General features: G+C 44.2%; 1 protein-coding gene across 2 annotated transcripts; it reads right to left on the bottom strand.

The window, feature by feature from the left end:
- Nucleotides 1-6,737: 6,737 nt before the first annotated feature.
- On the bottom strand, nucleotides 6,738-9,433 carry BRK1 (BRICK1 subunit of SCAR/WAVE actin nucleating complex). 2 transcript variants are annotated; one of them, XM_060240082.1, is made up of 3 exons: nucleotides 9,180-9,433; nucleotides 8,924-9,006; nucleotides 6,738-7,373 (listed from the first exon to the last, which is right to left on the bottom strand). In XM_060240082.1, the coding sequence occupies exons 1-3, from the start codon at nucleotides 9,295-9,297 to the stop codon at nucleotides 7,347-7,349; spliced, it is 228 nt and encodes a 75-aa protein (XP_060096065.1). In that variant the 5' UTR covers nucleotides 9,298-9,433; the 3' UTR covers nucleotides 6,738-7,346. The 2 variants fall into 2 exon arrangements, with proteins under 2 accessions (XP_060096065.1, XP_060096064.1); XM_060240081.1 differs by having other exon boundaries at nucleotides 6,738-9,006; nucleotides 9,180-9,383.
- Nucleotides 9,434-19,936: the final 10,503 nt, after the last annotated feature.

Here is a 19,936-nt window from a genome sequence, read left to right as displayed (position 1 = left end):
ATATATAAAATCTAATATTAGACAGACTTAGATGGCAGATTCTGCCTCACAGATGTGACCTATTGTCCAGGTCCAGCAGATCTTGTGAGGTTTGCCCTGTACAATTGTAGTGTCTTTGTGTTCTGCCTCACTTTAATAACTTCTGTTTACTAAATTGTTATAATATTTGTTTAATAAACTGTTTCTCATTCACACTGTTTGAGTCCTTCACGCCTCATATTTAGTCAAATATCAGGGCACCCCTGACTGAAAAGGGAGTTGTCTTGAGACAGGGAAAGTGCCCTGGCCCCTTTCTAGTAAAACCCTAGAAACAGAGTGGTGGCCAGGGCTGTAGCCAGGATTGTAAAAGTCAGAGGACACCCTTTCCCATCCACTGCAGTGTTTGCTGCTTCCCAGAAACTTTCTGGGAAGGGGCAAAAGCTGGAGGCTCTGAAAGTGGCCAAGTCAAGGCAGCCAACCGTATAACTTTGGAGTCAAGAATGGATTGCACCTTGCATGAAAGCAGGGGGTTTCCTTCCACCTCCCTCTCCCCCACTCCAGCACTTTGCAACCAGAAGCTCCATCTATCCCTCCCACCCTGGCCCATTCCATGTGACTTCCTCCGTCTCCTCCTCTCCGCCTGCTGCTTTTGCTGCTGCAGTACAGTGCTCTGCTCAGCTCTCTCAGCTCCAGCTGCTGCTGCTTCACCGGCTCAGCCATGGCAAAATTAAAATTAAAAAGTAGGCTGTGCCTTGGAGGTCCCCCTGTAGGTCAGGGCCCCCCACCTGGAAGTCAGGGACATTGCCCCCACAGGCCCTCCTAGGGTTGCCAAGCTCTAGGTAGGGACAGGGGATCTCCTGGTTTGGAGCCCCTCTTCCCACTTCAGGGTCACCGGAAAGCAGGGGGAGGGGAGGGAAATGTCTGCTGGGTACTCCATTATTCCCTATGGAGACCGATTCCCATAAGGTATAATGGAGAATTGATCTGCAGGTATTTGGAGCTCTGGGGAAGCTGTTTTTTGAGATAGAGGTACCAAATTTGCAGCATGGCATCTGATTCCTCTCCTCAAAACACCCTCCAATTTTTAAAAGGATTGGACTAGGGGGCTCAATTCTATGAACCCCAAAAGAAGGTGCCCTTATCCATTATTTCCAATGGAGGGAAGGCATTTAAAAGGTGTGCAGTCCCTTTAAATGTGATGGCCAGAACTACCTTTGGAGTTCAATTATGTTTGTTGCAACCTTGATCCTGGCTTCACCCTAATGTGTCCTGGCTCCACCCTCAAAGTCCCCAAATATTTCTTGAATTGGACTTGGCAACCCTTAGCCCTCCATTACTACGGGCCTGGTGGTGGTAGCTAGTTAAAGCTCCTGCCTGCTCCAGTGATGGAGGGAAGGAGAGAGGGAGATTCTTGGAAGGGGCATACTGTCCATAGCAAATCTACATGGACCTACTCCTTTCCATGGCACCCTTTAATTCCAAGCTATGGCTAACCCTTAACTACACATGAAACTGCGATCTTGTTAACTCCAGGCATATAATTTAGCCCCCTAAAAGTAGCTGGATTTGGGGAGTGCAGCAGGATATAATGCCACATTGTCCATCCAACAAAACAGCCATTTTCTCCAGAGGGACTGATCCTTTTTGTAGTCTAGAGATTGGTTGAGATTCCAAGCTCCACCTGGAAGTTGCCAACTCTAAAAAAAGCCATGAAGGGGTATGAATCATAGCCAAAGAGCTGAGGAGTTTAACTCTCACATTCAGCATTTTCCTGATTGAGAATCCTCGTTGTATCCAAGCCTAATAGCACTTGTCTTGTCCCTCTTTACTGGGGTTTTAAATTGGTGACAGAAAAAGAGATGCAGCAGGATATCTACTCCTTCTGCTTGCTTATTTTTTATAACCAGTTTCCATGACTGGAATTCATTAGCCCCTTTCCATCTTTCCTCTGCTGCCTTGGCATCACAGGATAAAACTATTAAGATCATCCCCTAGGACCATGAGAAGTCTCTCTCCTGCTGTTGAACAGTGGGTAGAAAGAATGCTTGTGCACAGCATGCCAGGAAAAAGGGATCCTCAGGCATTATGCATTTGCATAAACTCCCCCTGAGCACAACAAAAATATGAAGAGAGTTGCAGCTTCATAGGTAACTACTCCTGAAACAATTTGGGTAGAACTTTATTTCTGTTTAAGAGCCCCGTGGCGCAGAGTGTAAAGCTCCAGTATTGCAGTCCTAAGCTCTGCTCACGACCTGAGTTCGATCCCCAGCGGATGCTGGGTTTTTAGGTAGCCGGCTCAAGATTGACTCAGCCTTCCATCCTTCTGAGGTTCGGTAAAATGAGTACCCAGCTTGCTGTGGGGAAAGTGTAAATTACTGGGGAAAGTAATGGCAAACCACCCTGTAAAAAGTCTGCTGTGAAAACGTTGTGAAATTTCATGTCACCCCAGAGTTGGAAACGACTGGTACTTGCACAAGGGACCTTTCCCTTCCTTTTCCCCTTATTTCTGTAGGAAGTAATGTATTCCTGTCCGCTGTGGATTGACCCATCCCCCTTTCTCTCTTCCTATTAACTGCTCCTTATTTATTGACTATTTTGTTTCTCACTACCAACTGGGAACTAAAGTCAGATAGAATGCTGATCTGTTGAGTACACTATGTCCATTTGTAAGAACTGAAAAGAACTTGTAAATAAAAACCAGACAACTAGGGGCTATATGGGAGCTCCAGTTCCTGATAAAATCCATATAATTAGATGGGCGTTAATGTAGTGCCATGGAAAATAATATTAAATACTAGAGATGAACTGTTTACACTAGTCTCTGCTTTTTCAAAACAATCACATCAAAACATTTTGTTGTTTTAGGTAACAAACCAACAGTGCTTCAGTTGAACCCCACTGTTAGTAAGCCAAGAATAAGGTTCCACTAAAATACTATTGTCTTTCTTCTACAGCTATTTTAAAGGCCTTTTCCACTGATGCAGTCTATGGTGCTAAAATTCAGTCTTTACACTTAGGATAAGCAACAAAAGCTGCCTCAAAGCAGAACTGAAGAATGAGTTTTGTGCATTTTATGCAGAAGTCTTAACCACCACACTGGATTTGTTTTTTGGGGCTGGGATAACATCGGATCTGATAGCTGTAGATACAGTTCCATGGTCAGATCACTATGCCCTGAAAGTCCGACTGGACCTGCAGCCCTCCTCCTGTTTGGTGGCGAGCGAATTTATGCTTGCCTGTGGAGCCAACTGGACCCTGAGCAGCTTCAGGAAGCTCTGCGGGACCTGATGCCCCCTGGTGGGTTGCTAGATGAGCAAGTGGAGGACTGGTATTCCCAGCTCACTATGCCATCGATGACATTGTCCCCCGGCACCCTCTGCGCTGCTGTATCAAAGTGGGCCCCATGGTATACCCTGGAACTGCAGAGGATGAAACAACAACTTAGACGGCTAGTGATGGTGCACTTATGATGAGGAGTCAAGGATTTCTTATAGAATGTTTATGAAGGTCTATGAGAAGGCAGTGAAGTCCACTAAGAAGGAATTCTATGCTGCCTCCATTGCATCTGCAAAGTTGCACCCAGCCCAATTGTTTAGGACAATTTGATCATTAACTACAGTGCTAATAGGCAACCAAAAGGTTAGGGAATCGGATATTGGCTGTGAGGCTTTTGCGACGTATTTTGCAAACAAAGTCTTGGGTCTCCGCTGGGATCTCCCAGCCACAGTTGATATGGTACATAAACTGGAAGCCTGCTGTCCGTCTTTGGGCCCTTCTTTGGACCACTTCAGCCAGCTTTTTCTGGAAGACGTGGACAGGATCTTGGCTGCAATGAAGTCTACCACTTGTCCTCTAGACCCATGCCCATCCTGCCTTGTTAAAGCAGGTGGTGCTGAAGTCTGGAGCCCTCTGGTTGATATTATTAATCTGTCCCTGTCATCAGGGACTTTCCCAATTAGGCTCAAAGAGGCAGTGGTACATCCGCTTTTGAAGAAGCCATCTTTGGACCCTATAGTCCCGGCCAATTATCACCCAGTCTCGAATCTTCTGTTTCTGGGTAAGGTAATTGAGAAAGCGGTGGTGGAACAGTTTCAAGCTTTCCTGGAGGACACATTTATCCTCAACCCTTTCCAGTCTGGCTTCCGCCTTGGGCATGGCACGGAGACTGTCTTGGTTGCCCTCACAGATGATCTCAGAAGGCATCTGGATCAAGGTGGGTCAGCGCTGCTGCTCTTGCTAGATCTTTCAGCAGTGTTTGACACAGTCAACTACAATCTAATGACCCACTGCCTTGCTGACATCGGAGTCCAGGCGATTGTCTTACAGTGGTTTTCCTCCTTTCTGTGTGATAAGGGACAAAGGGTGGCCCTTGGCGAGCAGATCTCCTTGTGCCACCAACTTGAGTGTGGAGTACCGCAAGGAGCTATTCTCTCGCCAATGATGTTTAACATCTATACGCGTCCCCTTACCCAGATTTCGAGGTTTAGGGCTGGGCTGGACTGTCACCAATATGCGGATGACACCAAGCTCTATCTGTTGATGGATGGCCATTCAGACACTACTCTGGATCATTTGACCAGGGCTTTGGAAGCTGTGGCTGGATGGTTGCAACAAAGACGGCTGAAGCCCAATCCAACCAAGACAGAGGTCCTATACCTGAACAGTGGGGGACTAGAGTTGGACCTCCGACTCCCAACCCTGGACGGTGCATCTCTTGCACCGGCTCAGAAGGTGAGGAGTCTGGGAGTGCTACTGGATGCCTCACTTACCATGGAGGCATTGGTCGCAGCAGTTCTTCAATCTGCCTTCCACAGTTTTCTGCAGGCCAGGCAGCTGGCGCCCTACCTATCCCCCCAGGATTTAGCTACTGTAGGATTATAGTAAAAAAGTGAGATTATTGGAATATATCTTTTTTGTTCTTTTTGTCAATGACTTAAGGACTACTATGAAGATGGATTATAATTATAACCTATGGTTTTTCTTCTTTTTGATGTTTTTTCTATGAAGTAAGATTTAGTAGATAAAATTTTACCTTTTTAACAAATTAAATAAAATACACCGCCGAGGGTCACCAAAAGGGGGGAGGGATGGAGAAAATGTAATGTATATGTATTAATTTTTAATAACAAATGATAATGTGTTATTACAATATATTACAGTATAATAAATTGTTTTAAACAGGATTTAGCTACTGTGATCCAGCTAGTGCAGAATGTGGCAGCGCAGCTGTTAACTGCATTGCCTTTACGGGCAAGCATTCAGCCAGTGCTGCGCCAGCTGCACTGGCTACCTATTGAGTACCGGATCCGCTTCAAGGTTTTGGTACTGACATTTAAAGCCTTACGTGGTCTGGGACCGACACACCTGAGGGACCGCCTTTCCCTATATACGCCCCAGAGGTCGTTGCGATCACAACACCTCCTGACCACCCCTGGCCCTAATGATGTCTGACTCACCTCAACCAGGGCCAGGGCCTTTTCAGCCCTGGCCCCTGCCTGGTGGAATCAGCTCCCTGTGGAGATCCGGGCCCTATCCAAACTACTGCCATTTTGTAGGGCCTGCAAGATGGAGCTGTTCCGCCGGGCCTATGGTTGAGGCAGCGGGTGTCCTATTCCATCATGGTGACACGTGCCCTCCTGCAGTGCTATCTTATTGTTAGTACTATCATTTAATGTGGACCTATAACTGGTTACTTGATATGCTGCGCCCTTTCCGCTGGTGGTACATTTTGTTTTTACTGTTTAATTTTAATGTGTTTTAACTTTGATTCATAGGTTTTTACTGTTATTTTATATGTTGTGATTTGTTTTGAGTCTATTTATGGGAAACGGCGGAATATAAGCCTACTAAATAAATAAATAAACCACCACTCCTTTTCTACTGTACATTAGTAAAACTAGCTAAGCAGAAATAGTTTTTTATAGTTTTCTCAAGGTAGAATTATTTTCAGTTTAAAACAGTTAACTTAACGGCTGGTAATAAATAATAATACTCCCTTATGAACTTGACTGCTACAATCATAATCAAAGGCCTTGTTTTCTGAGATAAGACATATGGCAATCTTAGTCATGGCACTGAAACTCTTTTCCCCAGAAAGACCCGCCTATCCCCTTCCATCACCATCTTCCGTCAGCAGGTGAAGCTTTTTTTTTGCCTGGTGTTCCTTTATCAATCCCTCCTTCCTGTCCTTGTTTTATACCTGTTTTATTGTATTGTACATGTATTTTAATTTGGTCTGATTAATGTTTGTGCTTGGTTTTCATGGTTTTTAAGATGTGTTTTTATTATGTGGGTTTTAATGTTAGGTGATTTAGTGGCTCTGATGAGATCTGAAAGATGGGGAATAAATTTTGTATATAAATAATAAAGAAGCAATATCCATTAGAAGACTGAGTCTTTGTTGAGCTGCTAGCCCCCCTAAATTATTTGGTCTTGTATGACCACTGAAGAACATGAGGGATTAATATTTCTACTTACTCTAGACCTCCCTATTTGGGGCAAATTGTTCAGCAACACTACTGTCCTGTTACAAATATTCCACAAAACTTGAATACTGCCAGAAGCACGAGACACAAAGGACTCTTGCCACTTTAGCTCACAGCCTGTGTCTTGAAAGAAGCCAATGAATCCAATACCATTAGAGAGGGTCCTGCCTGTTTTCCTTATGTAGTATATAGGTCCCTCCAGGGACCGTATAAATACTTAAATAAGTAGCTTCCCCCACATACATCCCAGAGTTCAGAAGCTGACCAGAAATGTTAAGCAGAGGTGATTTTATTGTGGAAACACAAATGAAAAAGACATCTCAAGTTACATTAGATTATACAAAATACTTAGAAAACAGAGCCACCCCTTCCTTGGCACATGATAGTCTCTTCCCCACCCCCAATACATACTGTATGTTTATTCAGTCGAGCAATTGCAACAATGCAAGGTATTCACTACCTTCCAGCAATGAAAGCCAGCTGCAGGATGCTTACTTTGTATACTGAAGCTGCTACTACAGCTGCCCAGTATGCACAGTCTTGACATCCTGATTTGTTCAGAATTTAAAAAAAAAATGTGTTCCCAGAAACTGAATTTTGGTTCAATATGGATTCTATTGCTGCAAAGCAAGAGGGCTTTGCAAAGATGTGGGGCATGAACTCTAAAACCACATTAAACATGCTCTTGTACAATTTAGCTGTTTCAGCTGGAATCACCAGCACAAAGTCACAGACTCCAAATGTTGGATGCGGTTTCCCACAGGGTAGAAACAAGCATAACTCCCATCCATATTAAGTAATGAAGAAACTTGATGTCTGATCATCAGCTCTGTAGACAGCATCAGGTTTTCAAGGTTGGCTCCCTGCCAGCTTCCAGCACACCTATGTCAGTGTTTCACCTTTTGTTACCTGCCAAAAGAAAAAAAAGTTTGCTCATCTATAAATGTGGTTTCCTAAAAGGAGAGGGGAGAGAGAAAGAGCTCTAATATTTATTATTATTGTTAGCAAAACTTATATCCCTCCATTCTGCCCTTATGTGGGCCATCAAGGCAGCTAACAGCTTAAAACATACAATAAGAAACTCCTACCATAGATGACAACCAGGAAAGTGGGGATTATCCCTCTCCCCGGTCCTTTTTGTGATGTTCTGTGCATGTTTTGAGAGGAACATAGACTTTTCTACTGCTCCATTCCTTTGCCAGCCAAGATAATGTGTATACATTTGCTGCTGAGTCAACAATAGCTGCTTTCTCCATAAATAATGCAACAATCATGCACAAAAATCTTATGTAGATAAACTGTGGTAGGGTTGGGTCAGAAGCACATTCAAGATACACAATCCCAGTCTCCACCATGCCATTACAAAGTCAATTGCAAAAAATGAGCAGTGTAGTGACCAAGCTTGTAGATGACACAAAATTATTCAGGATGGTGAAAACCGAAGATGACTCTGAAGAGCTCCAGGAAGACCGCCACAAATTGCATGAGTGGATGTAAGGTAATGCACACTGGAATTAAAAAAATCCCAACTTGAAGTACATGCTAATGGGGTCTGAATTTGCTGATGCTGAGAGACTTTGGGGTCATCATGGTTTATAAAATGCATGGATCCAAGAGAGTGAAGAGATACAACATTTTCTCCCTTTCCCAAAATAACAGAACATGAGTGCATGGTGATCGACAGTAGATTCAGGATGGACAAGCTCATGGATGGTAGATTCAGGACAGACAAAAAGAAGTACCTTTTTACTCAACAACTGCTTAATTAAAATGTGGAATTTGCTGCCACAGGATGTAGTGATGGCCACAGGAATAGACAGCTCTTTACAAAGGGATTTGACAGATTCATGGAATATAGGTTTGTATCTGTGGCTACTAGCTATAATGACTTAGGGGAACTTCCACATTCAGAGACAGCAAACCCCTGGATACCCGTGCCAGGAGACAACATCAGAGGAACACCTCAGCCTCTATGCTCTATCATTGGCCTTCCAGAGTAAATTGTTGGTCACAGTGTGAGACAGGCTGCTAAATCAGATGGACCACTGATTTGATTAATTACCATGGGGAGCTGTTGCATTCCAGAGATACTGAGATACAACGTTCATCATTTGTTAAACTTTTCCCATATTGATATACTTCATGGGGGGGGGGGGGGGGTTGGACGACCATTCGAACAAGCAGCACCTCAATAGCAGCTTGCATTCAACCATTTCCGGAAAAGATTTATCATTGCCCAATATATCCCACTGACCCAACTTGGACTACACCCAGTGGGACTTGCCCGATGAAGAAAGGTGGGGTTAGTGTAGGCAGAAGCTCGGCCTAAAGGGGTGCAAGGCTACCAAACAGGAGGCGGAAAAGCTGATAGGAACCGTGGGGTCCGCGCGACTGTCTTATCGGAACCCCCAACAGCTTCTTTACGGCCATAGAAAAGGGCTAGATGAGAAGGGGCTTACCCGGGCCTCGATATATTCAATCCGCCTCTCCAGAGCTGTTAGCTTTTCATTGAGCGTGGCCAGTCGGGAGCGGCAGGACATATCTGCAAGGACAGGAGACGAGAAAAGGAGATGAACTGCCAGAAGCCATTCCCACACGACCCCTCCCCTCCATCCTTGCAGCCAGACGACCACACAAAACCCCTTCCCGAGTACCAGGACTAGAGCCCTCCTCATCACCGGCAGAAGGGAAGTCAAGACGGGCGGTGGCCCCTACCGAAGGAATTGAGGAAGTCTGCGATCTTCTTGATAGAGCTGGTGATCACCTCGATGTACTCTCGGTTCGCCCAGTCCTGGTGAATCTCACGCTGCACCGGATCCTCCTGCACCGACATGACCACCAAGCAGTAGGACCCTCAGCTAATGACCGCGCCTGCGCACAGCACTAACCCGTCTAGGATGGGCAGCCTGTTCTCTCGGAGTAGGCCGAGAGCAGCAGTGCGCAGGCGCTCGGTCCTCCCCCCCTCCCCCACTGGAGCAGCTGCGCAGTACTCAGATATGTATTCAACGCGAAGTGCAGGCAGCGAGGTTCAAGAACCAGCTGAGCAACCGGCGAAGCGCTGCAGTTGCAGATCCATGCAACGTGAGCATTTGTATATGCGAGAGAACGCCTGGCTACGCTGCTTGCCTCGGAGCTGCTACGATCACTGTTGTTTAAAAATAATGAGTTTGTTTCCCAGACAACGACAGTTTTATACGAGTTGTTCTCTTCCTTTACTCGTTCGTGGGCGACGAAGACTAAAAAGCAACGTTTAGCAGGTGGCTTCTAGATTCCCTTGTAAGGAAAAGGAAAAGGCTTTAAACAATGTTGATGCTGCCTTTTTTGTTGGTCAGTCGCAGATACGTAATAAAGTAGTATGTCTACTACAGTGGTAACCCGGTGTAATATCAAGAAAAAATGTTCAGTAATCTTAAATCAGTTGATGGAGACTGCAGATAGTTGAACAGGTGTCCTGACTGACTCATCAACGCCCAGCCCAAACCCTTAGACCTGTGTAATAACATTGCTTTGGCTGCTACTGCTGCTGGGAAGGAGATAGGATTGTCAACTCTAAGTTGGGAAATTCCTGGAGATTTGAGGGATGGACCATGGAAAGGGTGGGGTTTGAAGAGGGGTGGGACCTCAGATATGTTTTCACTCCAAACCAGCCACTTCCTCCTGGGGAACCATTGTTGCCACTCTCCAGGTGAGGGCTGGAGATCACTTAGAATTACAACTGCTCTCGAGAAGGCAGAGATCAGCTCCCCTGGAGAAAATGACTGCTTTGCAGGCTGGACCCTGTGTCATTATACCCTGCTGAGGTCGCTTCCCTCTTGTTTTGGTCCATACTATGATTTCAGACCAGTCATATACTTTCAGCCTAACCTATCTCACAGTGTTGTTGTGCAAATTGAAAAGGAGGGAGGAGAATGATGTCAACTGCTTTGGCTCTCATGGCAGAAAAAACTGGTCCTTTTCCTAGGTAGAGGCTGCAGGGAGGGCAGAGAAGATGGAAAGCTGAAGTAAGAGGGGCAGATCAAAGTAGGCTGATGGTTGGCTGGGAAGGAGATTTGAAACCAGTTGTAGACTTTCAAGTTTAACCTACCTCACGGTTTTTTTGTGCAAACCAAAAGGGGAAGAAAGCTCTAAACAAGAATAGGCATTTTTCATAACAGTCAGTATGGCAATTGAGTTTATAAATATTCCAAAACGCCCTTCCTACCTAAAACAAACAAATTTAAAGGTAGTTAAACACTATAGTGAAGCATAGGTTTCAGGCTAGTCTTAATATATTTCCTTAAAATCTCAGTAAGGTCAGCAGTTCTGTAATCTAGACATTTTTAACACTAGTTATTTGAATTATGTCAGTACAGGAGGAGCATATGTCTTTTATACGTAAATAACTGAACAGATCATACACTGGAGAGGGAGTTGGCTAAGAGGAAAAATCAATGCCCAGGAACTGAGGACATTTCTTTATTGCATTATATTCTTGTCACAGAATTTTGAGTTGGGTCTCTTATGAAATGGACGCTAACACCTTAAATTTCTATATTTCTCTTTGAGTTGGCTTTCACATTTATTTTGGATGCAGTTATGGAATTTGGCCACTAGAGGTTTCAGTCTTTCAGCACCATGGGGCATCTATATTAGGGCTAGATGGGGTAACTGAGTGAAGGTTCAACCTGCCTCTTCAGGTAGGAAGACCATATTTGGCAAGGAGGAAGCAGCCCCAGTAATACCCAGAAGGCAGGTGAAAGGGTGAGGGCAATCTGGGTTCTGATTGTTTACAGTTGGCTATAAAATTGTTGACAGTAAATGATCCAGTAGATCTGATATGAGATCGCTGGAGTCTTTATAAGCTGTGAATTTTGGGGGCCAAGCTGCTGATCTACACTAGAGGTTTGCTATGCTGCCTCTGTGTCAGATCATGCCACACTAATTGGAACTTAGACTCTTCGGCTGCTCTGCAGAGACAGTTTCTCTGCTGGACAACTTAAGCAGAGAAACAACATTTGCTGATTTATATCATCTCCTATTTGAGGCCTCAAACACTGAACACAGAGCATAGCTCAAACAAATAAGACTTTGATTTTAAATGGGAAAATGCTGTCTGCTTTATTGTATGTTATGCTTTATGCTTGACTGAATTCTAACTGTAATTGTTTTCTCAAATGTACTGTTGTTGTTGTTCAGTCACACAGATGAGTCCGACTCTTTGCGACCCCATGGACAAAGTCACGCCAGGTCCTCCTGTCTTCCACCATCCTCCGAAGTCTGCTTAAATTCGTGTTTGTTACATCAGTAATGCTGTCCTGCCATCTCATCTTTTGCCATCCCTTTCTTCTTTTGTCTTCTGTCTTTCCCAGCATCAGGATTTTCTCCAGTGAGTGCTCCTTTCTCATTTGGTGGCCAAAGTATTTGAGCTTCAGCTTCAGCATCTGACCTTCCAGGGAACAGTCTGGGTTAAATTCCCTTAGGAATGACTGATTTGATCTTGCAGTCCAATGGACTCTCAAGATTCTTCTCCAGCACCACAGCTCAGAAGCATCTATTCTTCTGCGCTCGGCCTTCCTTATGGTCCAGCTCTCACAGCTATACATTACTACTGGGAATACCATCGCTTTGACTATACGGACTTTTGTTGGCAGGGTGATGGCTCTACTTTTTATTATACTGCCCACGTTCGCCATAGCTGTCCTCCCAAGGAGCAAAGTCTTTTAATTTCATGGCTACAGTCACCATCTGCAGTGATCTTGGATCCTAGAAATATGAAGGCTGTCACTACTTCCATGTCTTCCCCTTCTATTTGCCAGGGTTTGATGGGGCCGGATGCCATAATCTTAGGTTTTTTTATGTTGAGTTTCAAGCCTACTTTTGTGCTCTCCTCTTTCACCCTCAACAGGAGCTTCTTTAGGTCCTCCTCACTTTCTGCCATTAGAGTGGCGTCATCTGCATATCTGAGGTCGTTGATGTTTTTCCCAGCAATCTTAATTCCGGCTTCTGCTTCATCCAGGCCAGCATCCCTCATGATGTACTCTGCATATAAATTAAATAAGCAGGGTGACAATATACATCCTTGTCGAACTCCTTTTCCTATTCTAAACCAATCAGTTGTTCCATATCCCATTCTGACCGTTGCTGCTTGACCCTTATACAGGTTTCTCAAGAGACATGTGAGGTGGTCTGGTACTCCCATCTCTTTAAGGACTTTCCACAGTTTGTTGTGATCCACACAATCAAAGGCTTTAGCATAGTCAATGAAACAGAAATAGACGTTTTTCTGATACTCCTGTGCTTTCTCCAGAATACAGCGAAAGTTGGCAATTTGATCTCTAGTTCCTCTACCTCTCTGAAACCCAGCTTGAACTTCTGGTTGTTCCCGATCGACATACTGCTGAAGCCTAGTTTGTAAGATCTTTAACATGACCTTGCTGGCATGTGAAATGAGTGCAATGGTGCGATAGTTTGAACATTCCTTGGCATTACCCTTCTTTGGGATTGGAATATAAACTGATCTTTTCCAATCCTGTGGCCACTGTTGCGTTTTCCAAATTTGTTAACATAATGTGTGCATCACTTTAACAGCATCATCTTTTAGGACTTTGAATAGCTCAACTGGAATACTGTCATCTCTGCTGGCTTTGTTAGTAATGCTTTCTAAGGCCCATTTGACTTCACACTCCAGGATGTCTGGCTCAAGGTCAGTGATTTCACTGTCATGGTTGTCAAGGACATTGAAATCCTTCTTGTATAATTATTGTGTATTCTTGCCACATCTTCCTGATCTCTTCTGCTTCTATTAGGTCCCTATTGTTTTTGTCCTTTATCATGGCCATCTTTGCACGAAACGTACCCTTGATTTCTCCAATTTTCTTGAAAGATTTCTTGTCTTTCCCATTCTATTATTTTCCTCTATTGCTTTGCATTGTTCCTTCAGGAAGGCCTCCTTATCTCTCCTTGTTCTCTGAAAATCTGCATTCAGTTGGGTGAATTTTTCCTTTTCACGCTTTCCTTCTTTCCTCAGCTATTTGTAAAGCCTCATCAGACAGCCACTTTGCTTTCTTGCATTTCTTTTTCTTTGGGATGGTGCTGATTGCTGCCTTCTGTACAATGTCACGAACCTCCATCCATAGTTCTTCCGGCACTCTATTGACTCTAGTTCCTTAAACGTATTCTTCACCTCCACTGTACATATGAACATATGAAGCTTCCTTATACTGAATCAGACCCTTGGTCCATCAAAGTCAGTATCGTCTTCTCATATTGGCAGCGGCTCTCCAGGGTCTCAAGCTGAGGATTTTCACGCCTACTTGCCTGGATCCTTTTTGGAGATGCCAGGGATTGAACCTGGGACCTTCTGCTTACCAAGCAGATGCTCTACCACTGAGCCACCGTCCCTCCCTGTATATTCATAAGGGATGTGATCAAGGTCAAACCTGAATGGCCTAATGGCTTCCCCAGTTTTCTTCAGTTTAAACCTGAATTTTGCAATGAGTAGCTCATGAACTGAGCTGCAGGCAGCTCCAGGTCTTGTTTTTGCTGACTGTAAGGAGCTTCTCAATCTTTGACTGCAGAGTATATAATCAATCTGATTTCTGTGTTGCTCATCAGGTGATGTCCATGTGTAGAGTCGCCTTTTAGGTTGTTGGAAGAGGGAGTTTGTTTTGATCAGCTTGTTCTCTTGACAAAACTCTATTAGCCTTTGCCCAGCTTCATTTTGTTCTCCAAGGCCAAACTTGTCAGTTGCTCCAGTTACCTTTTGACGTCCTACTTTGGCATTCCAGTCCCCTATGAGGAGGAGGACGTCTTTTTTTGGTGTTAATTCTAGAAGGTATTGTAGATTGTCATAGAACTGGTCCACTTCAGCCTCTTCTGCATCAGTGGTTGGGGCATAGACTTGGATTGCTGTGATACTGAATGGTTTGCCTTGGATATGGACCGAGATCATTCTATCATTTTTGAGATTGTATCCCATTACTGCCTTCCTCACTCTCTTGTTAACTATAAAGGCCACACCATTTCTTCTGCGGGACTCTTGCCCACAATAATAGATGTAGTGATCCTCTGAGTTAAATTCACCCATTCCATTTTAGTTCACTGATTCCCAAGATGTCGATGTTCAGTCTTGCCATCTCTTGTTTGACTACATCCAGCTTACCTTGTTTCATAGATCTTACATTCCACGTTCCAATTCAGTATTGTTCTTTGAAGCATCGGACTGTTCTTTCACCATCAGACACATCCACAGCTGAACGTTCTTTCAGCTTTGGTCCAGCCGTTTCACTCTTTCTGTGGTTACTTGGACTTGCTCTCCGCTCTTCCCCAGTAGCATATTGGGCACCTTCTGACCTGAGGGGCTCATCTTCCAGCGCCATATCTTTTAGCCTTTTGTTACTGTCCATGGGGTTTTCTTGGCAAGGATACTGGAGTGGGTTGACATTTCCTTCTCCAGTGGATCACATTTTGTCTGAGTTCTCAGCTGTGGCCTGTCCATCTTGGGTGGCCCTGCATGGCATAGCCCACAGCCTCACTGAACCGCGCAAGCCCTCTCGCCATGTCAAGGCAGCGATCCATGAGAGGGCTTAAATGTACTAAGTTTATTTAATTGTTTTGCTATCCATATATCTTAAGCCTTCTGTTTAAAGGAGAAAATGAAATGTACTAAGTTTATCTAACTGCTTTGTTTTCTATCCATTTGAAGCCTTCTGTCTAAAGGAGAAACTTGGAGTCTAATAAATTGTTTGCTTTTCTAAACATGGAGTCTAAGAAAGTTTATACAAGGTCTTAAAACTTATTAATGAGTATGTATTAGCCTTCTGATAACTGCAGGTTGTTTCTGTTACTGCAGGCTTTGATTTTGGGTTTATATTGTTGGGGGTACAAGAGAAATCCCCTAACAATTCTCATATTTAACTTATAGGGCGTTTTCGCACTTAGCGTTTGCTACCGATATTCCGTGGAGCAATTCTGTCCGGACCATTTCCCGCGTTTTCGCACTATCATCTCTTTTGCGGAGTCGCTTTCCATGAAGCCCCGGCTCAAATCGTTTTCGCACTGGCATCGACTTGACTTCGATGCCATGTCAATCATTTTTTTTTAAGCGCAATTCCAGTTGCGTAATTGCGTAACAACGAAATAGAGAATCCCCCTTTTTTTCGCAGGCAAACCATCACGTGACGCTTAAGTATTGGCTGCAGCAGCAGCAGCCTCCACACAGCCTTGTATCGTCAGAAGCATTCACAATAGAGAATCTGGATGATGAGACTATGGCGTTGCTTTATTCAACAGTGGAGGTTCTGCTTTTGTGCCTCTGCACCGGACGCCAACTCCTCTCCACCGGACGCCAACTCCTCAATGAATATGTATTGAGATCCCGGAGACGGAATGCTCCGTTCTCCTCTAAAAAGTCCTACTGCCGCCTTGGACTGATTAGAGGTGGCACTCGCCGCCAGGAACTTAGATGGCACTATCTTGCCGGAATGCGGTTCTCACCCAGGTATTGGGTGTACCCCCGTGAAGTGGGCTGGTGAAGACAGCTTTGAATGTCTTGAGAGAAAGGTGATAAAATTCACAGAACTCATTCATAAAACACACTGCTACTGGAAATTGCTTAGTTGAACTACCACAGGGGCTGACAAATGAAGACAGTTCCCTTCTTTTAGTGGCAGTTTCTTTAAGACAACAACAGGGATCTATAGAATCAATCATAGAGTTGGAAGGGACCTCCAGGGTCATCTAGTCTACCCCCCTGCACAATGCAGGAAGTTCACAAATACCTCTCCCTAAGTTCACAGGATCAGCATTGCTGTCCATCTAGCCTCTGTTTAAAAACCTCCAAAGAAGAGCCCACCACCTCCTGAGGAAGCCTGTTCCACTGAGGAAGTACTCTGTCAGGAAGTTCTTCCTAATGTTTAAAGTCTTCTGATTTATTAGTTGTTGTAGATTTTCCAGGCTGTATGGCTGTGGTCTTGGCATAGTAGTACCTGACATTTTGCTAGCAGCTGTGACCGACATCCTCAGATGTATAACACAGAAAGATCTCTCTGTGTCAAAGTGAGATTTAATTTTAATCCAATGTTTCTGGTCTGATCTTCTGGGATCACAGTAAACAACTCAGCACCATCCTCTATATGACAGCCCTTCAAGTACTTGAAGATGGTGATCATATCATCTCTCAGTTGTCTCCTCTCCAGGCTAAACATACCCACCTCCTCCAGCCTTGCCTCATAGGACTTGGTTCCTAGACCCTTCATCATCTTCATCGCCCTCCTCTGGACATGTTCCAGCTTGTGTACATCCTTCTTAAATTGTGGTGCCCAAAACTGAATGCAGTAGTCTAGGTGGGGTCTAACTAGAGCAGAATAAAGTGATACCATCACTTCACGTGATCTGGACTGTATACTTCTGTTGATACAGCCCGAAATTGCATTGGCCTTTTTAGCTATCACATCACGCTTCTGACTCATGTTCAGTGTATGGTCCACTAAGACCCCTAGATCCTTTTCATACATACTACTGCCAAGTCAAGACTCCCCCATCCTATAATTATGCATTAAGTTTGTCCTACCTATATGCAGAACTACATTTTCCCCTGTTTTAGCCCAGTTTTCCAGCATGTCAAGATCATCTTGTATCCTGAGCATTTCCTCTGTTCCATCATGCAAATCATATTAAAACATATCCCAGGACAGATCACTGAGGCACTCGCCACTCCTCTCCAAGAGGATGAGGAACCATTCACAAATACTTTGTAGGTGTGATCTGTCAACCAGGTGTGATTGGTCAACCAGTTGCCCTGAGCCCGTTAGGGGAGGACAGGATATAAATTTGATAAAATACAATATGTTACATGGATCTTATTTTAACATAACAGTTACAGATTGTCAACAAGACTATTATGTGGAACCTTACCAAAACCCTTACGGAATCAAGATAAACTATGTCTACAGCATTTTCCTGGTCCAGCAAGGTAGTCGCTTCCTCAAAAAAAGAGATTAGTCTGACATGACCTGTTCTTGAGAAACCCATGCTGGAGCTTTGTAATCACAGCCAACTTTTCTAAATGCTCAAGGACTGACTGATGGAAAAGTTCTAAAACTTTCCCAGCTATAGACATCAATCTGACAGGTTGGTAGTTACCCAGATCCTTCTTTTTCCCGTTCTTGAAGATGGGGACATTTGTCTGCCTCCAGTCTTCTGCCATCTCACCTGTTCTCCAAGAATTCTCAAAAGTAATGGTCAGAGGCTCAGAAATTATCTGTGAATTCTTTTAGTACCCTTGGATGCAGTTCATCTGGCCCCAAGGACCTAGTTTCATTTAAAGCAACTTGGTGTTTATTTACTACCCCAGTGCCGATCCTAAGCTGCAACTCCCTTCCTTCACTATGTGTTCTGTTTTTGTGTAAACCAATTTTATTGTATTGCATTATGTTGAAAAATATTCATCAAACATATACTTAAAGATATTAATCAATACACTACAAAATTCCCTCCTCCCCCCCCTCTTCTGTTTCATGACCTCCGCCAGTAATCAAAACAATTAAAAAGAAAATAAAGGTGAAATTCACAATTATAGAATCTTCACTAAAAATTACATTTATCTTACCACAATATGAACCAAGACTATATAATAATTGCTATTATGATTCTCTCTCGGCTTGGCTTCGCAAACGAAGATTTAAGAAGGGTGCAATAGTCCACGTCTGCTGCAGGCTCGCTGGTGGCTGACAAGACCAATGCGGGACAGGCAGGTCCGGCCACAGTGGCTGCAGGGAAAAGTCTGATTTAGGGTTGGTGCTGTTATTTTTTGACCGCAAGTAAGGATGCCCGTTGACCGCGGCTAGCCAACTGGGGGGGAGGAGACGAGCTTTGTTTAGGCCACCTTTTCTAGGCCCCTCTCCGTGTGGAGCAAGCAGTGCTGTCCCTAGATAAGGCTGCTTGGTCGTTCAGGGTGCTGCCGAAAAATGCTTTCGTCTCCGGGTTAGCATCAGGCGACCAATACCCTGAACCGCCTACATGCAGGATCGGGACTGCGGCTTCCAGTGGCACCTTCCACCTGCCATTTCGCCCCTTGCCCATCACTGCAGGACTTGATGCATTGTGGGTTGTGTATGTGGATATGCTCTTCAGGCCTGCGCAGAGGAATTTTTTAGGTGAAGCGCAGTGTGCGCGGTACTGGCTCCACCCTTTCACCTGGGGGTCATCTGCCATGGCCCAGTAAGCCGGGACGCCGGCAGCGAGTCCTCCAGGTGGTAGGTGTTACATTAACGAGCTCTATCTGCCCAGGTTTGATGTTAAGAGTTTTCCTTCTCTTAGGCTGGCGAGGTTGGTGGGCCCAGCCTGCCCATTCGGTTATACCGCCGGACAATTCGGTCACACCATGACGTAGCAAACTCTGTGAAAAACGGGGGGGACCAGCGAGAAGGTGTTGCTACGGATGCAGTAATGCAGGAGAGGCCATTGCAGTGACCATCTGCCAGGCATAGCCAGACAGTGACCACGCGGCGTTCACTACACCAGGAGAGGAGAGGCTATGTATTGCGCATACACTTTCCCTGGGGGGGGTAGGATACCCAGAGGGAGCCCACCCACCCCGCCCCTATTATGATTAATCCTCTATTTATCTCATAATCTAATCTTCTGATAGATTACATATTAAAACAAAATTCAATATTTGCAGCTTTGTCTTCTCAGTAAAACTTCAGTTAATGTTATCAAAAATCACTAAATGTCTCTTCACTTTCCATTGTTCTTCAATATATTTTTGAAATTTCTCCCAGTCCTCTTTAAATTTCCCTGAATTACAGTCTTTCAGAATTCTAGTAAGCTTGTCCATTTCACTCCAGTGTAGTACTTTTAAGAACCAGTCCCATTTCTCTGGTCTTTAATTTTAGCTTCTATCTCCTGTGTCTTCTGTGCTGTTCCTTGTGACTCTTTCCTGAGATCCCCAATCTCTTTTTTAATCTTTGACTTCCTCAGCACTGGAATTTATTTCTTTAGTTAGTTTCTTCTCAATTCCAGTTATTAAATCTTTCATCACCTTCGCCAGTCTTGCCTCCATAGCATCCAGTTGCTCTTGAACTTGTTTAGCCATTTTTCCTTCCCCCAGAGAGGCTGCTCTCAAACGTGTAAGCCTTGGTCCCAGCTTCTGATCAGACATCACTGTCCTCCCATTGCACAAAATGGGCTATTAAGTTGACTTCACCAATCAACAATCTGATGACAGCATTCAATAGATTAAGGCATGCCCTTTCCAACAAGCCCAAAATCGCCATCCTCTGAGCTTCCTAGCTCAAGATATTAATTTTTAAAGTTTTTAAATAATCCAAAATGGCAGCCACGATTTTTCCAAGCCCCTTTTTAAAAGTTTTCCTTTTTCCAATAGGCCTCATAGTTTAATTTCAAACATATAGTCCATTATATTTTACCTTTTTGGGATGATTCATGCCGGTTTTATAAATTTTTAAAGTCCCATTCTATTTTTAAAAATG

Source organism: Heteronotia binoei, chromosome 5 (assembly GCF_032191835.1).
Source record: "Heteronotia binoei isolate CCM8104 ecotype False Entrance Well chromosome 5, APGP_CSIRO_Hbin_v1, whole genome shotgun sequence".
Classification (NCBI taxonomy): domain Eukaryota; kingdom Metazoa; phylum Chordata; class Lepidosauria; order Squamata; family Gekkonidae; genus Heteronotia; species Heteronotia binoei.
This window is presented reverse-complemented; position numbering and strand designations above follow the sequence as displayed.